Raw genomic sequence first — 25,482 nt, 5'->3', positions numbered from 1 at the left:
CTAAAAACACTTTAGCCCACTCACAGTATATCCAAACAAACATCTCTCCATACGGCTCCGTTAGCCACTGTGATCCACAAACACTGTGAAGTGCGGTTTTCTATGAACGGTGTGGCTAGCTAGTTGTTTCTACACGGCCCTGAGTGCAGGATGAGTCATCAAACAGTTGAAACCATTAAACAGAAAAGGAAAGACGGCGATTTGAGAAGGATTCTAATGTTAGAATACTCTGATACTTCACTTTTGACATATGATATGAGATATATGGACAGACAACACAGGGACACAGAATAAAACTGCGGATGTGTATTTTTCCATTTCGCTGGGACTTGAAGATGCGGTCGACCATTGACTCAAAAGGCATGTGTTTAACACAGCTAGAGTCTCTCTGTATCTAGCGGACTGCTGCTCTCCAATTAGCAGCTTTTAGTCACAGCTCTCTCCATGACTCAACTCGACAGACTCTGAGTTGATAGCCAAGGCTGAGGTCAACTGTGCAATTCTCTTTCTGTGCATACGACATACTCTAATATTAATCTCACTGAAAAAAGGTGACAAAAGAATGCATCAGTTTGTCAGCAGACCGCTTTTTACTGGTTTAAAATAATTTCGGGACCTTTTTCAACCCAATTAGGCATCCATTTAAAATCTAATTTGAAAATCTAATGAGAAGTTCCTCACACTGTTCTTTTCGGAATCAGAACTGTTTATTGCCGTGGTGTGTTGGACATACAAGGGATCTGACATGATGGGAGGTGCATAACATCAGTCAGTATAAAATAAAGTGAAATAAAATAGTGGCACATGGAACCTTTTAAACCATAAACATGTGTATGCATAAAGCCTAGCTATAGCCTCAGTGGAGTATCTTTTAAAGTCTCTGTGAAATGAAAGTTAGGTCGTCTTTAGCCTCTGTACTGTGACAGAATCCCCGGCAACGTGTCCTCATACAATGGTTCGTATGATATCTTACTAAAAAATGACTCCTCACGTCCAACAAGACGTGTCATTTCCGCTCATTACACGCAAACAGTCACTTCAAAATAAAGTTCCATCTTAAACGAAAACAATTTAGTTAGGTTTAGGAAAGGATCGTGAGTGGTGCTACTTAAGTACGGAAGTTACGTGGCAAATAAATCAACGTTGACTTCTCTTTTCACACGGTACAGTTATACTTGTTTTGAATTATTGAAAGCGGTATTTAAACTTCCTTGTTCATGATTACATGGAAAACATACAAATTCATTTGGTGGGGTATGTACCGATTTATTTATTTACATTCATTTTCGTAGCTATGAACGCTGTATGAGAACAGCCTGTCCCCAGTGAAAAGGAATATTTGAGCGGTGTGCAGTTACAAGAGTGATTCAAATCAAATCCTTCAGAATGTGCGCAGTACAGAGCTACAGAGGACTGTGGCTCCTCCCTTGTTGATAAAAGTTACAGATTGATTGATGTTATTGGTGGGAATTGGTTGGGACTAGCACACTTCATATTTTTGTTCACAGGAAGAAAATATTGAATTTTGATATAATTTTTTGTGCATATGGCCGTGGATGGGATCTAAAAGGGTTAAAAATGCATTATTAATTTCATCTCGACTTTAAATAGTCAAAGGCAGACAAATCCAGGAAAGCAAGACATTTGGCATATTGCAGTGCCTGCCTCCCACATGCCTGAGCGGGCATAGAGAGTCACCATGCACCCATAAATGAGTGGCACCACTGCTACAATGAACGACCATGATTCAGTCCTACAAAGGAGTTCCGCATTATTAGGCCTTCTGTTAGTGCAGGGAGACCGCAAACTCCAACACTAAGAGAAATGTTAGTTTGCAATATTACTGAACTACAACCAGTGACAATAAATACACTTTTTAATGTTGCCCCGAACGGTTCAGGTAAAGGTCCAGTTACTGTCGCAGTGATAAATAGCCCCAATTAATCTCAGAGTACTAACAATGAATCAAACTGGTATGTACAAACAAAAACATGCTAAAAGACATAAAGCTACTTTTCAGTTATTTGTTCTTGATTGTTTTTATAGCTGAGATGACGGTGAACTCTTTTTTAAAAAAAAAAAGTAAACTAGCCTGGAACTGGAGACCAATTGCAACATGTAACTATTACCTCAGTCTTCACTATGTTCAAATGGACACATTCTGCTTCCCGTTATCTTGCAGTAAGAGAGAAATGATCTAAATCAGGGGTCTTCAACGTTTTTTCAGGCCAAGGACCCCCAAACTGATAGAGAGATGGAGCAGGGACCCCCTCCTATATACAGTATATTGTATAAAATTGTGTTTTATATTAAACTGGGCCTATTGCCATGTATAAACATACCTTATTATTGTGCATTCAATACTAAGCTATTCAAATCATACACAGGTTCAGATATTCATGTTGTTATTTTAAACATGTCCAAGGTACAGAGAGTAGGCTGCCATTTATGAACATACCTTGTATGATAATCATGCATACAAGCTATTCAAATTGACGTTTTTATTTTAAACATAAATGTGGAAACGAAAATGAGTGATTAGTGCCACTGCCATGCAAAAACATACCTGTTATCTTGCACACAATACTGAACTATTAAAATAATGGACAGATTCATGTTTTGAAAAAAAATGTGTCTAATCAACCAAACATTTTTGCGGACCCCCTGCAGTACCTCTGCGGACCCCCTAGGGGTCTCGGACCCCCTGTTGAAGACCTCTGATGATGATGTATGAGGAGAAAATATGCAACTCAGGTGTAAGAGCCACAGTCAGACTGTTGTCTGCCTTTTTTCTCACAGACGCAAAGAAACCAGAGTGACAGACTCGCTAAAGTGGAAATTGAAACTTACAGCTTGAGGAATATAATATATTAAATATTTCCCTTTGTACTGTAGCTTTTACAAATGTATGCACCAAAGCGTAAACTTCCTAGCTCTAAAGAGGATCATTCTTTTCATCCATCAGTCAGGCTGGTTCACAGTCCCTCTGCCTCAAATATTTCTGACGCACACAAACAGTCGGGCGAACGTATGAGACATAAATGATGAAGCGGGGACATCGTTCATCAGTGCGTCTCTGAGACGCTACGCCATGCTACGGGGGTTGCATCTAACATAGCGGCCAATAATGTCCAATTCTTCTTTTCTGTGATGCTCGATATTTTTGTTGTTATTGTCTTCATGATGCATACAATGATCAGTGTTGTGGTGCAGAGATTCTTATATTGAATGTTTGTGTGATCCAAAACTGATTTTACAGGCTACAGCGCAGCTTTTTGTAAGTAACTCCAGCGCAGTTATTTTATGTAAATGACCTTGATTATCTTCGACTAGGAACGAGGGGAAGCTTTGACAACCTGTGGATTATTTTGACATTTTCTAGAACAATATAGAGAATCTTATAATTCTCGTAACTGTTGGTTTTGTGATCCTTTTTTTTTTTTTTTTTACATAAATTGAGTAATACAAGCATCTAAGGCCGTACCAATTGACATTCAAAACTTCTATTGAGGTTTTTGAATGTCTGTCATATCTTCTAATGTCATTTCCCTAAAAAAAAAAAAAAACCCAGAACAAAATCCTCCATTTGAATAAAACGATTCATCAGAATTAATGAACTAGTTTTGAACTCGTGCCTCCCTTTGTGTGCAGCAAGCAGGAGAGCAAACAGTTCTTTGACCTCAGTGAACTCCTTTTGAATGGCTCAACGCCAACAAATATGGATTGAAGCAGAATACTGTATTTTGTTAAACAAAAAAAAAAAGTAAATTTAATTTAGTGAATTTTGGAATTGATTATCTTAATTAATGAATTATTGATTATCTGTCTTTTGAACTTAACAACACTCTGGATTTATTGAAAATGTTTCGATCACAGGAGACTGTCTTCCACTGTATTCTAATTCTACAAGCATAATACTAATCACTACCGAGTCTGTTCCTAACTAGGTATTGACAATGGTATCTTCACTTCACCTGTCTCTATTCGTCCTGTACTCATGTGTGTGTGTGTGTGTGTGTGTGTGAAGAGCCGCTCCCCGAGTGGTTTCACAAGTCCCATGTTCAATAGGTCTGCCTTTAAGCCCTGCACTCAGTGAAACGTGAGAGCAGAGGATATTAATGCTTATGGCGCTCCGCTGCAGAGTGAATGTAGGGGAAACACTGAGTTGTGCAGAAATACCGGGTTTAAACAGAATGAATTGCAATCCAAAGAAAAAGAAGCGGCGCCGCATTCAATATTGATTTACAATTGGAATATCAACGTTTTTGAATGTCGCTTCGAAGCTTCCAACCATTCGGTACGTCCCTAATTACAGCAGTGCTTTATTGTGAAATACAAGACTGTAGATAAAGAACCACAAGCTCATTACTCAGAAGCTGTTACATGTGCTTTTGATTGTTTTTTTGTTTTTTTACAAGTAGCAAGTCGGCGTTGGGACCCGGCGTGTTTGCGTGTTGTATGATAACAGTAGTAAGCAAGGCCCTGTATTGATCTCCATTTTCATAATGTGTTTGTATAGCTTTACAAAGAGCAGCCTGCATGTTCGAGGCGTTGATTGTTGCACAGTCACACACTTTAAAAAAAATGCAGATTGGCAGCCTTCTTAACTGTTGTCTTGGTTTATGCCACACAACTTTGAGAGACTAAAGCCGTCTCTGTGAATGTGTTGTTCTAAGCTGTCCCTCATCAAAATCGAGTTTCGGTTGAAAAGAATATGGCAAGAAATATTGGCTCATGCAATGAGAGGTTTTTTTTTTTTTGGTGTACCGTCATTGTCAGGCTAACAAAGGAAACTAAAAGCTTGAGATGTTGCCTCTCGTGTCTGTTTTCCTAACGACTTTCAGCGCCATATTTTGTCCTGCTCGCCTCTGATTGGTAAACACTTGAACGTTCTCTCAGATTTGGTTGATATGCAGAATTTAAATATATGATCAATACTAGTTTGTCCATAACTATTTCTTTCAATTCCACACTACTGATTTTAAAAGCCTGCATTTTTATGAATGCAAGTGTGGAAATCAATGAAAATGTGAATATACTATAAATGATTTACGAGGTCCACAAATTATAGCTAAACTATGAAAATGTATGTCACCTTAAATAATGCCAAAGGATGTCAAATCTAAGCTTACTAAAGAGTTTTTACATCAAATGGTAAATGGACTGTACTTCTATAGTGCTTTTCTAGTCTTCCGACCACTTAAAGATCATTATTCACCCATTTACACTCATTCATATATATATATATATATATATATATATATATATATATATATATATATATATATATATATATATATATATATATATATATATATATATATATATATATATATATATATATATATATAGTATGCATCTGAAATTAAATTCAGCAGTTGTAATCTCAACATCTCAATCTGACAAGGCCCATTGAAGTCATGTAACTCATGAAATTTTAACATACATGTGATATATGATTAGGGGTGAATGATTAAGGTGGCACCTTGCATGGTAGCTGTAAGAATGAGTGTAAAAGATCATATGTATATATATATATATGTATATATATATATATATATATATATATATATATATATATATATATATATATATATATATATATATATATATATATATATATATATATATATATATATATATATATATATATACATATGATCTTGAAGATGTATTCAACATTTTGTAAGACAATCTACAGATTGTCATGTATTTTTGCTATGTAGTTTTGCAGTGTTTATATTCTAGGTATGTATTTTGGAAATAAGTTCATTTGACATTGAAGCAGTTGCAAACCTTGAGAGGTCACCTTTTTGCTTCTTGCCACCGTTTTGTCCGGGGGTTACTGACCTGAGATGTCGTTGGGTTTTTACGGTAATTGGTTGTCAGTAAACCATGATTTTGGAATGTGTTTTGTCTCACAGATGTTTTCAGTAATGAACCTGATCCATGTGACACCTTCGATGATCCCTGTTTTTGTATTTGCAGGTTTAATGGATGTATAATTGCTTGCTTTATAAATATCGGATCAGGCTGCAAAGAGGAGTGAAATTGCCGGGCTTTCAGCAGCCAAACAGCGTGCTGGTCCTGATGAGAGGGATCCGACCCAGTTATGTGGAAACCAGAAAGCTCTGCTGGGAGACATCAAAGCAGACGCACACATTGGTTGTGTGTTTGTTTTCATCTGATTTGCGATCACACATTACCTCTGACCTGGAGTCTGTGGAGTGTGAGGGTTAGACATATGTTGCACACAACTGTCCAATTATGTGACATTTTTAAATGTTAATGTTGCACTCAGAGGCATTATTAGCCTGGGCTTTCAAGGCTAAAGCATTGGACAAGCCAGCTTCAAATATGTTGTCCAACCAAAAAATATTTCTGCTGTAAATTCAACAGGCTTGAATATATTGTAATAGTTCCGAGAGCATGACACAGGAGCCTGCTTTAACACATCATGGAAAAATGTTATTAATTGGATCAGATTTGTATTTTAAAGTGCTTAATTTAATCTTCTCGTTCCGCTGCTAATTTGCTTCCTGCTGGTCAAGATTGATTGCAATTATGGGAATGAAAACTATGGACTAATGGTTGAGCTGAACATTGGTTTTGAAATAATAACGGATTTTACAAATATTGGAGAAATTACAGACTTCCTAGCAAATAGAACAGAAACACATTACTATTGATTTTTTTTTTAAATAATATGATTATATATGAGTCCAGCTTTCCGCCTGACATTAGATATCAGACCTGGGCATGAGTATTACATTTCAATTATCAGTTAAGTGGACTGGATGCTCACGTTATTTTATTGTGTTTATTTTTGACTGTTGAGTTTAATAAATACAAATAGTTGGGTTAAGTAAGTTGAGCTATAATACATATTGTGCTGCTGAAAAGGTTATTTCTTTTAAATCCTTAAATTTCTGGGTGTTGGTGTGGTCCATGTTCAGTGTTTTATTAAGGCCGTGGATGCTGTTGCGGGGGTGACCAGTGAAGTGGTTAAGCCCTGGCTCTCTTTTTACCGTGCAGAATGGGTAGGCATTACTCTGGCCCAGCTGGACAGAAGGAAATTAATGATCATTTACACTGACGACATAATCAGGCTTCACGCTGTCCTCCGATACTAAATTGCTTCTTTTGTTCCACAAGATCTCCGTCTTTCTCTCCCCATCTCTCTCTGTCAGTGTCCTTTTCTTTCTCTTTCGCTCTCAACTCTCGCCTCCTTTCTTTCTTTCTTTTTTTTTTCCAGGTCGTTCTCTGTTATCGGTCATTAAGTGCTACGTTTCCATGGAAACAGCCAGTTTGGCAGGAATTGGCATGCTGTAAAAGCGTCCCTGTGATGTTCAATATGGAGAACTACCCTCCTTCCACTGAGAGCTTGTCCAGTTTACTGTGTCGTTGCAAACCTGTTAGGGATGAGAGTTGTGCTGCAGAGCCTTGGCGTTTTTTTTTGGAGGTGAAGAACACGGATGAAGCTGACATCTCTCAGCGGGGGGGGAAATATGGAAGGTTGTTGAGGGCAAAGGCATACACTTGGCACCCTGAAGACGTCCCCCTCCGTCCCCTCCGTCCCTTATCTGTCAGCCAGGGTTTGTATAGCTGTTCCTTTAATGCCGTCACTTCTAAGAGCAGTGACCCTGTTGGCAGGTGACATGGGGGGCTGTCTGTGTGTAATTAGGCTGTGCTCTGTGTGTAATGACTTAGCATGGAGCCGCTCTCTATCAGGCCCAGCAGACAGCCACTGTTAGTGCCAGACAGTGGGGAGGAGGGAGGAAGGGGCTCGGCCATCACCAAGGGCAAGCCTATAGGACGTTTCGGGCAGCCTCATCTCTCAGAGGGGAGGTTAAATTGAGTTCCTGAGTCAGTGAAAATCCCCCTATCGCTTATCGAAAGGCAAGAGGGTTAAATATTCAGTCTGGGAGGTTTGAAATGTAATCTGCACTGTGAGTTTAAATTGTCTTTGGATTCCTCCCTCTCTGCTCTGTTCTGCCTGTGGTAAGACAGAGATAAGTGGGCCAGAACAAAATGGCTGTCATAGCGACTGTCACTCAGGTATGTGCTGGGCTTGCAGAGTCGGACTTAAACCTCAACTTGCCAAGTGATATGTTACATTTAGATACCGTGTTTAAAAAATGTTATCGGATATCAATTTGAGAGCTTCTTCAAAGCCAACGTCTGGAGTGTGTTCACTGGAAGAAAAAAACAAACTGCGTCTTTACAGGTTAATTGGTCTCAGATTTAGCCGTCCACGACGTTGTCTTCAAATATAAAATTGCCTTCGACGAATGAGATAATTCAATTTATTTCTGTACCGTATTGCTTCTAGATTAAGTTGTTATTAGTTGTTGTTCAGGTGCTTGAATGGGTCATCTGTTATTGCTAAGGTTGGTGGTCCAATTTTCAAAGGTTCACGTGGCCTTGAGCAAAACACTGAAACCCAAATTGCTCCAGATACTGCTCCAGATATGTTGCTTTGGAAAGCAACATACATTGTTACTTTTAGAATCATGAAAATTGCACTGATACATAAAAAAAAAATCCAGCCAAGTTAATTTGGATGACAGACTGATTTTTTTTTGGCTTTATTAGACAAAGTCTTGCATGTTTGGATAATGAGCACTGTATTCCACTGCTGTGCATCCTACACACACTATGTCCTCCCATTTTGAATTATATAATAACACCTCATTGACCTTTGCTGCTCTAATACCTCTGTGAAGCCTCTTCTCCAAATTATAACTGATCCAGGCTTGGCTGTCTCCGGCTGTGCACGTTGCTTACTCTCAGCTCATTATCCATTTCATATTTACTGATGCTCTACCAGAGGGAACTTAGCGGGGGAGATTTAAGATGACTTGTCTTATTTACGGAGTTTACAGGAGTAGGAAGGCTGCTAGAGACGCAGTATTTTTAAAATATAATATCCAACACAGTGAAAGCAGAAAGACAAAAATAGCGTTTAAACGTAGTTGTTAAAGCTTGGCAGAGATGGTCAGATGTGCAGAGCGGCAGTATATTCTGGATGGGAGAGATTTAGCGTCCGTGTAAAAGATGATGAGAGGAAATGAGCTGCAGAAGAGGACAGACAGACAGATGGCGTGAAAGAGCAGCGGTGCCTTTTGCTTTCCGGCACGCTTGACCTCCGGACCAACATTATGAGTGTGAGCGGTGAGCTGCAAACCAAACATAACGCAATTGGACATTGATTATTTAAAAACATAATGAACTGAAAACACTGTCTTAGCTTTAATATTCTCAAGAGGCTGCACTCTACAGTCTGCTTCTCAAAGAGAACATATACCCTAACCCATATATATTTTTTTCATGTTCATTTTTAAAACTAGGAGAGCACAGATTGAGACCGTATTTAGCTAGCCATTTGTATCAATAGAGCGAAACAAGCCAAGCTCACAGTTAGCCTGATGGACAGGTGCCAAGGCTTCGTCAATGGCGCGGAAGTGGCGCAGTAATTAGTCAAATGAGGAGGAAGTGGAGGAGACGCTACAGAGAGAGAAATCCCCCCTGGGGCTCTGTCTCCTCAGCAGGAGGACCTCCACGGCCCACTCAGATGCACAGCCACACACACACACACAAGCATGCACATACCAAAACATAATATGCACAGTTTCACACATTAGAAGTCTTTTAGAGACAGAAACAAGGAGCAGAAATAATGGTCACGCTCACAAACTGACACGCATAGACGAACACTCATCGCGTGTTATTTTGCTGCTGCTGTGACTGAATGCGATCGGATGGGAGTTGAAATTCGGATGATTGTATGTTTGATAAACAGCAGCCCCTGTCTGAGACATTGCACTACAGACAGTTTTACAGCTGCATAAAGGATTGACTCGGGGCTAGGGTGGGGAGAGGGTAGAGGAAGTCAAGAAAATAAGAGAAATAGTGGTGGGAAGAATTACGGGGAGGATATTTTTGCGGCTGTCTATTTGAGAAAACCTAGTGGAAGGGAAAAACAATTCCCTACCATCAGCAAGTTAATAAAAAGGCTGCAGTTTATCTCTGTCTAAAAGACAAATACCCTGACTGAGGATGGAAGGGAGGAGAGGAGCCGGGAGAGGCTGCCCCACATTTCCCTTCGTCCTTCCTCGCTCCCTTACTATGAATCCTTCTCTCTGATATTTGCCAACTGGCTGGATGGTGGTCACCGAGCGAGTCCTGTTGAATCCTGCGATCGCTCGCTACTTCTCCATGACCCTTTGCTTCTGCTGACAGGGATAATTAATGAATATATACACAACTGGGCAGTTAAAAGATCACTGTGGGCTCCATCTGTCCAGCTGGTCTTGTTTGCCTGTTGGTTTGTGCCGTCTGTGGCTCTGCATTGTAAATATCCCCTCTCACACTGTCCTGCCTTCGCTGTTAGGAGAGTCAGATTACTTTATCAGCTCGTTTGGGAGAAGAGGTGGATCAGTGATGTGTTCAAGGTCAGTTTTATTAAGGATCTTTATTGTCTCTTGGTCAGTTAAACCGGCCTACGATGATGAATCAGTTATGGCTCTTTGATTCGAATCTTCAAGCCGTGGCAATCACTAAAACTAGAATTACAAGCACGTTCAACAGCCTCTAGATCTTGTATAATGTGACACAAGTGAGCTCTGGATGAAGATGATAATCGCATCACTCAGGATGTTGGTGAGATGCAGTGAAGCAGCGAAGACAGCAAGTTTAAATGCACTGATTACATTTGAATGAGACTGTACAGCACCTGCAGGTGAAAACGCTATTTCAGAGAGGAGATTAGACGAGGCGGAGTGTATGCAGAGTCCTGTCTCTGTGGGGTGTTTGTTCACGTGTGTGGTTGCAATCGTGTGTGTGTGCGTGTAAAATGTTTTCATCACCAGTGGACAATCCCTCTGATAATGTTACAGAACCCAACCCATTTTACCCCCCCCCCCATGTCATCTTCTTGTTTCTTTCTCTCTTCTCTTCTAATCTCAAACTCTCCCCAAGGGGTGTATGTAAATATTTAGCCCAGCCTTTTGTTTTCTATGACGAGTCCCCGGATGCAGCTAGCTCTGAGTTACTTTGTGTTGTCACTGGCACCCTGTGTTGCCTCTGAGACTATGAGGGGAATTATGTCTTTTACATGTTCCATTACTGGCTTTCTATTGAAACGTTTTTTTTGTTATTTACACATACTATTACCACATCATTTATCAGTGCACATGTGCAAGATTAACCAGCTAAACCTATATATATAGATATAGATATAGATATAGATATCTCAACCTGTGAATAGTTGTCATTTCACAATTAAGAGGATGCACTGGTTGGTCTAGCTGGCACCGTTTGTGTGTGAGCATAATTAACTGTTCATTTAGCTCCACACATCATAGTTACTGTTGCATGTCAAGCCTTCCTTCCTGGCACTGAACATACTGTACGTGATATTGTACTAAACGACTGAGGCCAAAGCTGCATGTACTACACAAAGAGCCAACATCCTCACCGGTTAATGACCCATTTAGAAGACCAAATATATGAAGACTATTGTAAAATAACTCTGTTTAGCTTACTTTATGTTTCACGTTAGAAGAGAAGAGGCTTTTAGGATAAGGGCTAACCAATCACATTATCTCTGGTTGGCTGTGGTTGCTGGAGAGTAAACTTGACAGAGCTGCTTATAACTGATAGCATCAAGGACCAGAGTTGTGCTCGGGTTGTGCTATAAAAAAAAAAAAAACAGTAAGGAAATGCTACCTACACAGAGCATGTGCTTGTCATGTTGCGTAACCTGTAACCCATTAACTAATGTAACCTAGTTTGTTAGTTAGTAATCCAGCCGAACATGATAACACACTGTGCTAATCCATTTTTCACACTTTTGCTCGTTGTTTTTAGAAATGCTTAAAAAAACAAAACAACAACAACACCCACCACCACTCAAAATGCAGAGCCACCATGCTTCGGCATATGGAGAAATCCAGAGCTCAACAGACTTGCCTAGTTCCTTGTTGCTAAGCTATGGTTGCCCAATGCGCCGTTGCATTCACTGAATAAAAATCCAAAGGAAACGGAAATGCAAATCAGGCTGCAAAAAATTCTTGTTTTTGGATGATGAACCACACATCACATAGATTGTAGACTCTGTTTTTTTTTTTTTTGGCATGATGCAGTTCCAAGCCGTGGTAGACAGTCAGCGTCTATGCCATCAAAGCAGGTGGCAGATTAGCTGTATACATGTTGTCCATTGCTGAGGCGGTCATCCGTCTCTTTTTCTCCTCCGTCTCATTGGGACAGGAAGTCTCCCTGGGACACTGCAGCTTCACAATAGAAGTCAGTGTTTCTGCTTTTTCTGCGTTTGACTGGACTCTGGAGGCTTTCAGGCCTGTTGAACTACGAGAGGCTTCTGGTGTGTTGTGTCTTATCGAGCTCCTCCGAGGGGCTGCTGCTCCCTATGTGCTCTCTCTTATTGAGCTCTTCCCGGGGCCCCGTTGAAGCCGAGACTGCTCCGGCAGAGCCCACTAATATTCCTTAATGATGTGGCATCTGTCTCTGTCAACCTCCGTGCTGCAGCAGCCAGACGCGGCCTATTGTGGCTGACTTCACAGAGAGATAAGCAGTCCTCTCTTAGACACAGACGAAGGGACAATAATATCAACACCAGCGAACATAGCGAAAAAGTCAACAAATAAGTCTTAATATGAAGTGGCAGCGGCAGACAGAAATCTTTTTTCATTTGTTATCATTTTCACTGTTTTGACTTTCCTCTGCTGTGTTGATGACAACAGGAACATTTTGAAAAATTTGAGGTTTGTGCGATAACACGAGTCGGTTTTTACATTTGATGCAGCATCAACATGTTTTGTTTTTTTTGTTCTTTTACAATGTTACTGAAGTTGAGGAGTACAGGGATTGAATAGCAGAACAGTGGACTTGTGTGTGTGTGTGTGTGTGTGTGTGTGTGTGATGGCTGAGTTTTGGGAGCCAGCTCAATCTGCATAGCACTTTTTTTTTTTTTTACAGTCATTTTCTGGAGGCTCGCCACCCTCTGTCTTCCCATCTGTGTTTACAGTGACACTCAGAGCTTGGCACACTGGAACCAGTCATCATGGCTAATGATGACAATGTGAGTATGTGTGACATGTACTGTACATGAGGGCGTGAAAGTGAATTTGCGCACGTGTGCATTTGCATGTCTCACTGTGTATGCGTGTGATTTTTTTTTTTTTTTTCCGGCCGTGCGCTTGACAGTCCCGACTGCCAGATAAAACATATTGGTCGCGATTTGGCATAGTAGCTTCTGTCGTATCCTGTGTGAGTGTTAGCAGCAGAAGGTTTGATTGGCCGTCGTTGGCACTCTGCGGAGCCACCTCTCCTCTTTTCCTGTGAGAATGACAGGCCTACACAGAAAGCTGCCCAGGCGTCACAGCCTCGAGCCAACAGCATAACTGATTAACACTGCTAGATTTCTCCACAGCCTTTCCAATCCATGAATTATCATTCCTCTTTACAAACAGGATGGGCACCGCTAAACAGTCACGTCCATTTCATTTATTTGTATCCTTTTTTTTTTCTTCCTTAAGTATGTTCTTTTTTTTTTTTTTTGATTTTGTAAAATGCTGCTTCGAGCTGAGGTTTCTCTATAATGTAGGACTTAACCATGCACATAATCTTTCAGTGGGAAAACAGGCTTTCAAGTAAATAAATGAATACATTGGTTGCTGTTTGTTCCCTTTGGAATAGCTTGTTTGCTCTATTGTGGGGGCGTTCACTGCGAAGCCGGTATATACGGTTGGGGAGAGTACATTTATTAAGTACTGCATATGAGTACATTACAGTATTTTGAGGTACAGTGCAGTACTACAGGTCCAATGATACTTAGATGTAGTTGGAACGGATTGTAGGTTTGCTGTACTTTACATCAAACAACTGCGTAAGTAGATATACAACCATACTGAATTTGCTAACTAAAATATTTACATTTGTATTAACAGTAATCATATTTTTCTTTATTTCTTCTATTTAATGTTTTTACTGTTTCTCACAAGTACCTACAAGTGGTTTGCCTCCGCTCAAACGCTGAATATGATGATCAGTAGAGTTTGCTGCCACACTGCTTGTTTTTCCCCCTCCTGTAGCTGCCCCATTACCTGTCAGTGAGTCAAGCTCCAAAGCCCTCAAATATAATTTCAGGCAGGCTGATGTGCTTATGGCCCTTCAGCGATGATGGTCACTCATCTCCAACCTCTAGCTAAAGGGGATTCAAAGCTCCTCAGGCCTATCGTGGCCAGCATTACCATGTGCTGTCGGTCTGCACACCAGCACTCCTCCAACCTAATGCTCATTGGCCGGCTGCTACTTTCTGGGCCGGAGCTCTGTCTGGTTGACAGCACAGCTCAATTGTCTCCCAGAACGGACAGGGACCTCATCTGTCCGTTGCAGGAGCTTGTAATGGGCCAACCTGTCAGAGAGATGAGCGCCCTACAGTGCTATCTGTCTTTATTTGTCTCTCTTTGTATTTTATTAGTCCACGTAGAGTGATAAAGAAAGAATAAAACGGGCTCTTCTCAGGCAAACATCCATAGTGTTTCTCATACAAAATGGCAGCGAAACTGATATGGGTGCTGTTTATGTGGCAGTACATGATCTACAATAGACACAGGTCACTGGAGAGGAGGACAAACTGTGTCGGAGGATACAGTACACTGCTGTCATGTCCATTTACACTGAGGGACAACGTGCCCGCTCAGGTATGATACCGTTCTGTCACCTGTTAGACTTGTGTACGTTTAGTGGTGGACAAATTCATAATGACAACAACTTTGAAAGTCTGACATCTTTATCAGTATGTTATATTTTCTAAACCATTTAAAGTTTTGTAGTTTTTCTGTTTGTGTGTTTTTAGTACAACAAACAAAGTAAATTTCACATATTAAAGATAATATGCTGTGACAGATTGAACTTGTTATTCATTAAGACGTCGGAACCACAATATCTCAATATGGAAATTTTGGCGCAAAGTTATCTGGAGAGATTAAAGATGGTAATATGTAACTATTCTCCAGCAATATGTGTGGTTTTTTATTGTCTGTCCTCTGGCAAACAGCAGAGAAGGTTATGTGGAACACAATCCATACATGTCAATGGGGAATAAACTGTAGTCTTTGCCTGGACCACTGTTGCTTTTATATGAGACCTGGGTGCTGGTGTGCATTTACCGAGTGAGCGTCTGTTGCAGCAGCTTATTTCCATAAGTTTTGGACCTCAATGATAGTGGTTGATTAAAATTGTCATTGGTTTGCTCGCTCTATACTTTGAGGAGGTAATTAAGCAGTGCATTTGCCAAAAAAGCTGTTTGATGATTGTAGTTGCAGAGACTGCACAATTATACGTTGCATTTGACTCATTTTAAACCCCTAAATATGCAGGGAGAATGCAGGACAAGTAATGGAATTTGCATTATAATTTATTTTTCCCTAAAGAATTCTCCGTACTGCATATTATGATGAATGAAAAAAGTTTGGATTCCACACATGAAGCAATATGAGTCTTATTGATCTCTGTCTTTGTCTTTTGCATTTTATTTCTAAGCTCAGAGTAGAGAATGCTCTGCCTGTAATGTCCCATGGACAGCCATGAATCTTCCCGGAGAGAGGCCGACCCAGAGAGCACTACCTCACATTAAGGGAATGAATATTGATTTAAAAACAAATTTGACATGGTTTTTAAATTGACTTGAAAAATGCATTGCTTAAAAAGAGTCAGGGGTTTGTAGTCCGTCAATGGAGCGGAGAAATCGTCGCTCTTGTTCTATGGTTTAATAAGATTCCATTAATGGCTTTTTCCACCTTGAGAAAAAAGCCTTCTCAAATGGTGTGTCTCACTGTGTGTGTGTGTGTGTGTGTACATGTGCAAATGTGTGGGTAAATTCATGAACATCATGTGCATAAATACTCCTCTGTGTGTGTGTGTGTGTGTGTGTGTGTGTGTGTGTGTGTGTGCGCATGGACTGTTGAATTGCAGACTAATGACTTATTCAGGATGAGTACTTGATATAAACAAAACTAACAGAATTGAACCACCTGTTTCACTCATCAAAACACATTTTAAAAGATGTTTTTGTTTTTGCATCATCATCATCATCATCATCATTGTGTATGCAGACGACACCTTCGCATTTCACTTTGAGAAGTAGTTTAAAGTGTTGCTTGAAACTAAGCAGGATCCTTTATCCCTCAGAGGGCGGCCAAAATAAGACACCAGGCAATCTCGTCAGAGTGCTCGGTTGGCATGGTCTGAGCTTCTGGGGCCAGGTTTGCCCGCTCAGTGGTCCAGTGGAGGGAAACTGCCTCTGGCTGCCTGCCCAGCTTTCAGCTCGACAGAGACAGATCGTATGGACGCCAGTGTTTTTCTTTTCCTAATTGCTGCACATCAACACATCAATCCAACAGACATCATTTTTTCATACCAAAGCAAGGGATTGTTACTTTGGTAAATATGAGAAGGTTTTGATTATGAACAATCACGAGACTTGCAGACGATGTGCTGATTTCAATCATGTCTGATCTAATTGACGTGGGTGCTGTAGTGTGTGGGGATTGAATCTCAAACACCCTAGGTTGTCATTGAAAGGCCACAATAGCCTCGTTTAATTGGTTCATAACCTTAATCACATGATACATACAAACAATGACTTGATCATTGTGAACAGACCCAACTGTTCAGCCCACAATAGCAGGAGTCCTGCAGGAGACTGACTACCTCTTTCTTTTCTTTGTTCTTTGCATAAATGTCACACTTTGTTGTCAAAATGTGTAGTTTGTCTTATTCAATGGTTGAATAAGACAAACTAGCTAGCTGCTAGCCACCGGCTAAGCTGTAACCATCTTGAGAGCAATGTGAAAGCAATCCCTCAATCATATATAGATATATATATATGACCTGAATTTGAATTTAGAACCTTTTAATGACTTATAATTATGTTATTCTCACAATAAAAAAATAAAAAGCACTATTGATGCAGATAGTCAAGCTTTAATTTGCATTATCATTCTTCAAACTGTTCAATTCATAAGAAATGGTTAAGTTTGGTCAAATCCAACCAGATTTATGTTGAAAATCCAACCTGCTGTTAATTAAAGAACCAATCTCAGGTCTTGCTGAAAAAACAACAGAAGGCTGAAAATTACCTCTTTTAAAATTCTCAGTTCTCCAAGACCAAGAACTGTGTAGTTAAGAATGTGTTATTTCACCCATTTTAACAATATATATTGCAGATTTACAGCCTACATCAGCTGCCTGTCAGTCACATTTTCTGTGTTGCTCCTCACTGCATTTGACATTATAGATAAGTAGAAAGATTTGATGTGCCAGGTGGTCCCAACCCCCCCGTATTTCGCACATTGATCAACAAGTACAATGTCATTAGCTGAGGCTTCCCTTAGCTGCTGTGGCTTCCCACTCCCGTTTGCTATTCAGGCTTAAACTAAGCTCAACATGTACCTTTTGTATTCTTGTTTAATTGTAGTTATTTACTGTGAAGTACATTCATGTATTTAAAGTTTGAAGTGTTTGTAACTGCTTGAGTTAATGATTGATTGAAGACGCGAATGTATAGTACCTCAAACTCAGGGAATTAACTACACATCACCGAAGTAAATTCAATGTTTAAGCCTCACATTAAGAGATTTAAAAATACTCTAATTGCTTTAAAATATTCAACAACAACAGGCTTTTCCTGGGTTTTATTCAGAGGAACTGTACAAAATGGTTTTATGGTGTGAAAGTGGGTCTTGCGGTGTCTTAGGGCACCAGGATAAGTGGTAATCCCTCGGGTGGTGCTCTGTTGTAGACTACAGATCCTATAGAGCCTGGGCCGCTGAGTCAGCAGCCTTTCCAATTCTTCCAGGGGGAGCAGACTAATCTCCCGAGTACCTTCCTCTGTCAGCGGTCCAAGCATCTGTCGTTTTGCCTCTGGATGCTACTTTGCAAACATCCCAGTCCCTTGTGGCATCCCAAACCCATTGCTCTTACTTGTTGTTGTTTTTTGGTGGTTTTCAAAGGCTGTGTCTGTTCGAGTCCTACCTGATTTCATTCTGCTAACGCCCCAGTAAGAGAGCTTGATTAATTGCTGCTTCTAAGTGAAAATGTTGTAATTCCTACTTGCACTTTAACGAGGGGATTATGGTCCTTCATAGGTTGCAAACATTCTCTGTCCTGTTTGGTTCATAATTGCCTTCAGTAACCCGTTGGATTTAGTCACGAATGTGTTTTTGCCAAGCTGTAAATAAGGCTGCTTGTGTTAGTTCCAAAAGAGTTAACATTGTGGAGATACAAGGTGTTCACCCAGCAGTGAGGATCTGCTGGAGTTTGCATTTATTTAATTTGATCCTGACTGCCAGACTGCAGCTGGCTAGCTAAGTGCTTTGCCATTAGGGCTCTGTTCTGTGTTTAATTCTCCTGCAGTGCTGGGGCTTATGGGTATAACGCCAGGCTGCGTACTGCCTGCTTTACAGTAAATGTTTACCATCTTGTGTGCTACGTTGAGAATAATCAAACCGCTCCTCTGTGGTCTTCTTAATTAAACTAATGGGCTCCGGTAATCTGACCTGTGATTCTCTGTTTTCTCCTTCTGCAGATTTATAATGAGAAGAAGAGCCAGTTTGAAATCAAGAGAAACAACCCCAAGGACTTGGTGGAGAGAGTGGCACGGGACATCTCCAAGCTGCTCAACAGTAAGAGGAAAGCCCTGGAGGTAAGAGGATGGTGCACCGTTATACTAACACGCACTATTAGATATGTAAAACACAACACACACAATCAAAACATATATATATATATATATAATGTATTGTAATGTTTTTGTTGAAATACAATTTTAATGATTGGAGATCTCTATCATTTTTTTGCCCAGCATTGCTTTGTAATTATTTTTTTCTTTGTTTAATATTGGAAGCATGTATTCTGAAAGATAGTTTGCGTGATGCATGAGAGAAAAAAAAGAAAAGAAGTTATTTCAGAGGTTATCATTTCAATGTCCTGCATTTTGGGCTATAATTATTACCACCGTTCTGCTCAGACAGCCCTGTGATTAGTTAAAATTTGTTTCGCTCTCACAGTGGGGAACCTCTCACCCTCTAGAGAAGAAGAGAGGGGGAGATGCAGAGGCAGGGAAGCTGATTGACAAGGAGGGAAATTAGAAAAGTATACACAATCACCTTTTTAATTTTCAGAAGCCAGAGATAAAGAAAAGAAGCGTTTGTGCTCATCCTGAAAATTGTGATTCTAAAATCAAAATGTTGTCCCCTGTTTAGTCTGTCGCACAGTTGTGTTGAAATTATTTTCACACTTGATATTACAGGACATTTTGAGTGCATAGAATTCCCAAATTACCTGATAAGAATTTGTAATTATTGCTATTTAAAGCTGAATTTGTTCTGTCTTTCCACAATGGCAGTGAGGCTGTTTGGTGATTCTCATCATCTCCACCCACATACACACATACAGCTGCACACACATCCACACGCACACACACTGATTCCTTCTAATCACTGTGATCATCTTTATCATATCGCGCGTGAGCTACACTCCCACACTGAAATTGTTGAGGCTGTAATGCTTTTGACATATCATTAAAACTTTACCCTGCATTTATATGTAGATTTTACCTTTCACATAGAATACAGACAAAAAAACATTCATACCACAAAAAGCTTTGGTTTACTCTACTGGACACATCAGTGTCTGCTGAATATGTCGAGTTTGAATTTCATCCACATAGCACCTTATTTAAGAATGACTGTCCACTTTCCTTCCCTCTGTTTCTGCCCAGATATGGTAACTCATGGCGAAAGCATTGGCCGTTTTTAACACACTTATAGAGGGGCAGAAGTATGTATCTTTTAAGAGCATGAGGTCCTGTGGGATGAGGGACTATCATACCGAGGAGCAGAAGTCTCTCAAAGGCACAGTTAATTCTACAGCTTGGATCCTAAAAGGACAGACAGAGTTACTCTGCGTCTCCCGTGGTCACGTGTAGGATTAGATTTGGAAAGGCATTGACCCTCCAACCCCGTTTTTTGGAAGAAGGTGAGGCAGTACCATAACCACCTTTAGCCCCCCTGCACTTCCCTCAACACACACACACTCACACACCAAACACCCCCACACCCTAACCTCCACGGGCAACACTGTCACCTCACATCCTGTCTGGGAGATTCACTCAGGAGGGAGGAAATGAGGTGAAAAAAGAGAAGGGCTGGAATGAGAATGTCTCCCTGGGGCGTGGAAAAATCAAGAAAATGATGTTCAGAAATTCATAGATTTAAAAATGAGCAGCAAGCGGGAGGGAAGGAGAGAGAACGTGTGTGTGTGTGTGTGTGTGTGTGTGTGGGGGGGGGGGGGGGGGTAGTTGGAGGGAGAAAAAGAGTTTGGGGGGGAAAGAAGAAAGCAGAGAGGAGAGGAAAAGGGAGTCAGGTGATGAAATTGCAAAAGGGAAATAGGGAGTCATTATAGTATACAGCCTTAAAAAAAGTATGCAACAAGTTAATACATGTTTTATTTAGGCAGGTCAAGATTTATTTTTTTCTACTAAAACTATGAATTCAAGACTGTAGGCTAATAAATTCATGTGGACTTATTATTCATACAGGGAGAAAAGTGAAAGCCATGTCTTAATGCAGTCTGTAGATAAGAAGGTCTCAGACTCCGCTCAGCACAGTTTTGACAGCGTTTTATATTTCTGCCTGTTTCTACCCCCTGTAATGGTTATTTAGTCCCGAATATTCCCTGCCACACATTTACAGAAAAAAAAGAAAAGAAAAAGGAATTGTGTGTGTATCTGTGCACAGACGTGTGTGTGTGTGTGTGTGTGTGTGTGTGTGTGCATGCGAGAAGAAATTATTCTTCTGCAACCTATTTAAATACTGCTTGCGGTGATTCGTTGTAATTCATGTTTATATTACTAATGAGAAAATACGCATTGACTGTGAATACTCAGTTACTGATATAAAGTCGGGAGGGAAGCATTTCTTAGCGTTTGGGATTTAGTTGCTTTAGCCTTAATTCCCAAATTAGCAACACATTTTAATAATTTAAATACTCTGCTTATTTGGAGAGGGGTTAAAAAAAAAAAAAGCTCCAGCAGGTGAGCTTTCATTTGTTTACCTGCGTGGGCTCACACTCTGCGATATTACAATGAATGAAATGCAGTTTGTGGCAGTCGGAAAAGACAGTTTAATTAACACAAAGAGTATTTTTGTATCCTGTAATTATCCTATAATATCCTCGTTTGGTGTAACTAATACTTGCTTTCACACAACCAATATCAAAATTGCTATCTTAAAAACCTAACAATAAAATTCATAGTGCCATGCACTGAATGTTCCCCTCGCCCTCCTAAAATGGAGGCTGCATAAGCTGACTACTATGTGTTTTTGTCAAAAGCCTCCCCAATGTTTATTCTTTCCCTTCCCTTGTCTTAATCTCCTCCACTCCATGTCCCTGTCTGCTCTCTCTTTCTCCTCTCTGGCTCCAGCCGTCTCCTCAAACAATGATCTGATTCTCAGGTCGGTGCCAAAATTAAAATGTAACAAAACCCCCGGTAGGCTGACAGCCGTGCATGTAGCCGCTGGACACTTTGTATGAATCTCTTTGTTTTCAGAGGCAGGTTGAAATATGATTCAGGGAAGCTTCCTCTGATGTTCACAATTTTAGCTTATTTCAGTGGTCCTGTGAGTTGCAGCTGACACCTGGACCTAAAGCCAGTCAGGTTTGTTTATAGTCAGTTACGCACAGTGACTTTTTGTTTTCCGTGGGTTGATGTTTGCTGTTCTGTGCCCGTTTTCCATTATACACATCTTTTGTTGAGGCACATTTGAGCAGGAAATTAAGTGATATTCAGGTCTTATTAAAACGTAGGTGTTTTAGAAGACTTTTAGCCAACAAAAATATATATATACAGATCCAACCTTTTTCAAAAGTTTCATACTGATTACAAGACAAATAGACAGGTTCTACACAATGTTCCTTTGCAATCAATTTATTCCGATTGATTGCTAGTGTAATCTAGACGGTCTTTTAATCAGTCCACAGTCGGTCAGCTGAACATACAAACGTGTGAAATTTGTCCATAAGCAAGGTTACAGTTCAACATATATGTATATATATTACATGCATAGCGAATCGCAACTTTTTGATTAGCAAGCTGTTCGGCCTGCAGCCGGCACTTCTGGGAAGCTCTGGTTAGGTATCACTTCCTCTCTAGCCACAGTATGAAGTAATGTAAGGACACACGCTGGGATAGAATGTGTACTTCGTCCAAACTCCTTCGCTTGCTTATCTTATGTCATATTAGTTGAGAGGCGACGACATACTGTGCTGGTAGTAGTAGCAGCAGCAGCTCTGTGAGTAGAGAGTAGTCTGCATGTGCTTCCTTGTACTTCCGTTGTGTTTTCCTATGTGCATGTGCTATCAGAGCAACAGGCTCCCACCTGAGCGATGATACAAGGGTGTCTGTCTGACAGGCCTTTTTAACCCAGAGCAGCCAGAGAGAACACAGCCCTTCCATGTACCCTGTCATGTGTATAAAGCCAAACGGGTGTGATAGACCTCCCAGACTCATCTGAGCCCTCATCCCTTCCTGTGCACTTCTTTTGTGACGCTCCATATGATCGCCATAGAGGCCTGAGATCAGTTGGGCGCCTCAGAAACATCTGAGGCTGCACAACATCCTGTACGCTGTCAGTCAAAGCCAGGCAGAGTTGAGCTGTCAGTCAGGCTGCTGCTGGGATTTTCCCGCCTCGGGGAGGAAAGATGAGGCCAGGAGCTACAGACAGAGATCATGTTGCATTTCCATCAGCTGCTGCACGGCAAAACTACCATTGTCAAAGCTCTTAAGTTATGATTTCACAGAAGGAACTGGTGGAATAGAGAGGGGACTAAGGTTGGTCTAATCCAATTACACAGATCTCAATACTTGTCCAATACCACTTAAAAGGCTGAAGGATGTGTGCCTCTGGTCTACTCGCTGCTTGATGTATACACACACCCGGCAGACTAATGGGTTTCTTATTGTGGTGGTTTCAGGGATGAGGCCTGGTTGAATATTCTAGCAAGCCAAGGAAAAGGAAAGGAGAAAAGGTACCACAGGAAAGGTACTGAAAAGTAACACAAGTGAGGGGTGTAGCGAACATCCACGGATGTCATTGACACAATCTGAACTAATACACTTCTTCCAAAGACTGCTCTCAGGAACCCAAAGGGCACTAAGTGTTTGAACCCTCAATTTACCATGTGTCTGGATAAACTCAAGATAAGACTTGGGTTCAATCTTGACAGTCCGACTTATGAGCTGTAAGACCTTCCTTAAGGCTAACCCTACAAGGTTTTATGAGCATCTATTCCTGAGCGACACAGAGACACATCCAATTGTGAATGACGACTTAAGAAATCTGAGTCTTGAATGAAAATAACAAGTACAAAGTCTGAGTTAATTGATATATCAATTTACAATTCTTTGTTTCCTGCCATATAAACTGGATGTTGATTGCTCTGCCTGCAACTTTGATCTCAACTACAGCACAGGCCTGTCCAGCGGGGAGAGGGAGGTTCTCCCCTCCCTGTCCATTCATTTAATATCCATATACGTACACATGTATATCTACATAGGTCTGTCTGTGTCATTATAACAAGGTATATCTATGTTTAACTCATTCTATATTTAATTGATCAGGTTTTATTCAGTGATTTATATCCAACTGTTTGGCACCTGAGATAGCGCCAGCTGTCAAATATGGAAGAATTAAAAAGACTATGTAAGTAACTAGTATTAATTATGTCAAAGAAGGTCAAAAGACAGAAACAAGGTAGTTGTTAGGATGGGAGAAGCGCTGTTCCCGCCACAAACTGCACCCCCTTTTCTCAAGAAGATAAAGCAAGTAGACGTCAGAGGACACTTCTCTTCTACACTGCACTTCGACTCTGGACTTTGACGTTGAAGGGTGATCTCTGAGGAAGAGAGAGAGAGAGATGGAGACGAAGAAACCAGAGAAAGCCGAACCAACTGCCCCAGAGCGAGAGATGGAAGAATGCGATGCAACAAACTAGTGTCATCCAACAAGATCCAAGATGCAGAGATACCCACAGAGAAACAGCAGACTGCTCAACCTCCCATCTGCCCATCAGAACCGTCAGGTGAAACGATACACTTTCCAGGAGTAAATGAGTTTGATGTTTCTGAATAGATTTAAGTCCAATAATAAAATAATCTTAGATATAAATATTCATAAAACACATCAATAAGTTTTAGACCTAAAGATCTAAATTCAATGTAAATTAGTCTTTCCTGGTGCTTCTCAAGCTCTCTACAGCTCAACGGTGCATACATCCTTTGAACTAAATTTAATTTAAGAAAATCAAACCACGGAGAGATCTCCATCTCTCTCTCTTCAATCAATCAATGATATGAGTCACTGATTCTACCTGGTCACATGCAATCCTTTTCATTTTTGGTTCACCATTGTTCATTGTACTCTTCATCATATTCTTTATTTATTTATTTCATTCATTTTGTTTATTTTATCGTTCGTTCATTCATTTTCTGTTCAGTAGTTACGTAGTTGTCCCTGTACACCATGAAAAGACCTCCGTAGCAACCCTGAGATTAAGTTTTCATTGATTAATATCAAATGAAGCCACCAAAATTGGGTGGCTTCCAAATTTTGTGTTAAAATCTGTTAGTTATCTTCTGACGTAAGCTGAGTACCATCCTTCTTCTATACAAATGTATGGGTTGAATCATAATTAAGTTATTAATAATTGTTGTATATTGTGATATTAATTCATTATTATTTATTAAAACTGCTACAAGCAATCGCCCTACAGTGAGGAAACCTTAACAGCGGACACAGATAGCACCGAGGCCTTTTAGTCAAACAACTGTGCATGTTGAGATCTGTGATTCACTCCACCGTTATGGAAATATAAGATTGGCCGCTATAAATATATATGATTCACTCTGAGGCTTGTGCGCAGCACAGCGACAGCAAATACCTTTAAACTAGGAGTGAAACGGATGTGTAGTGTAGTCACACCTGGGAGGTTCACACCTGAGTTCTATTTGTGTCCTGCAGCTATTCCTAAACTCAAAGTCCATCTTCTCTACTGTTTCAGCAACATCTCACTTTCATTCTCAGCAGAGAAAGTTTACTAGTAATGAAGATACATAACTCACTATGTTCCATCCAATCAACTTTTTTAAATTCAATATCTAATCAATATAAACTGTCCATCCGTTGCTTTCCATCTTGCATTAGTTCTCTTAGTCACAGGACACAGCGCTGGAAGTGGCTGGCAAACAAAACACAGAAAGATCAAGAGATGCACTGCCCAGCTAGGTTAGCAAGACAGACGGCTTAGAAATGGGCTCAAGCCAGAACAGCAACTTCATGTTACTGTTATTTGCTGACATCAAACTTTGACATGAGAGAACACAAGTTTACATGATTGCCT

General features: G+C 40.4%; 1 protein-coding gene across 2 annotated transcripts in view; it reads left to right on the top strand.

The window, feature by feature from the left end:
- Nucleotides 1-25,482, top strand: part of cacna2d2a (calcium channel, voltage-dependent, alpha 2/delta subunit 2a) — a 141,474-nt gene that overhangs the window by 23,677 nt on the left and 92,315 nt on the right. For both annotated transcript variants that reach the window (XM_068712219.1, XM_068712218.1), the window contains exon 3: nucleotides 18,611-18,727. In XM_068712219.1, the coding sequence (XP_068568320.1) occupies nucleotides 18,611-18,727 (117 nt within the window). The remainder of the gene's footprint in view (nucleotides 1-18,610; nucleotides 18,728-25,482) is intronic.

The sequence above is a fragment of the Cebidichthys violaceus genome, unplaced genomic scaffold (assembly GCF_023349555.1).
Source record: "Cebidichthys violaceus isolate CVI_PGR_0920_01 unplaced genomic scaffold, fCebVio1.0.p SCAF_17, whole genome shotgun sequence".
NCBI lineage: Eukaryota > Metazoa > Chordata > Actinopteri > Perciformes > Stichaeidae > Cebidichthys > Cebidichthys violaceus.
The sequence above is the reverse complement of the archived record's forward strand: the minus strand, read 5'-3'. Positions and strand labels throughout refer to the sequence as shown.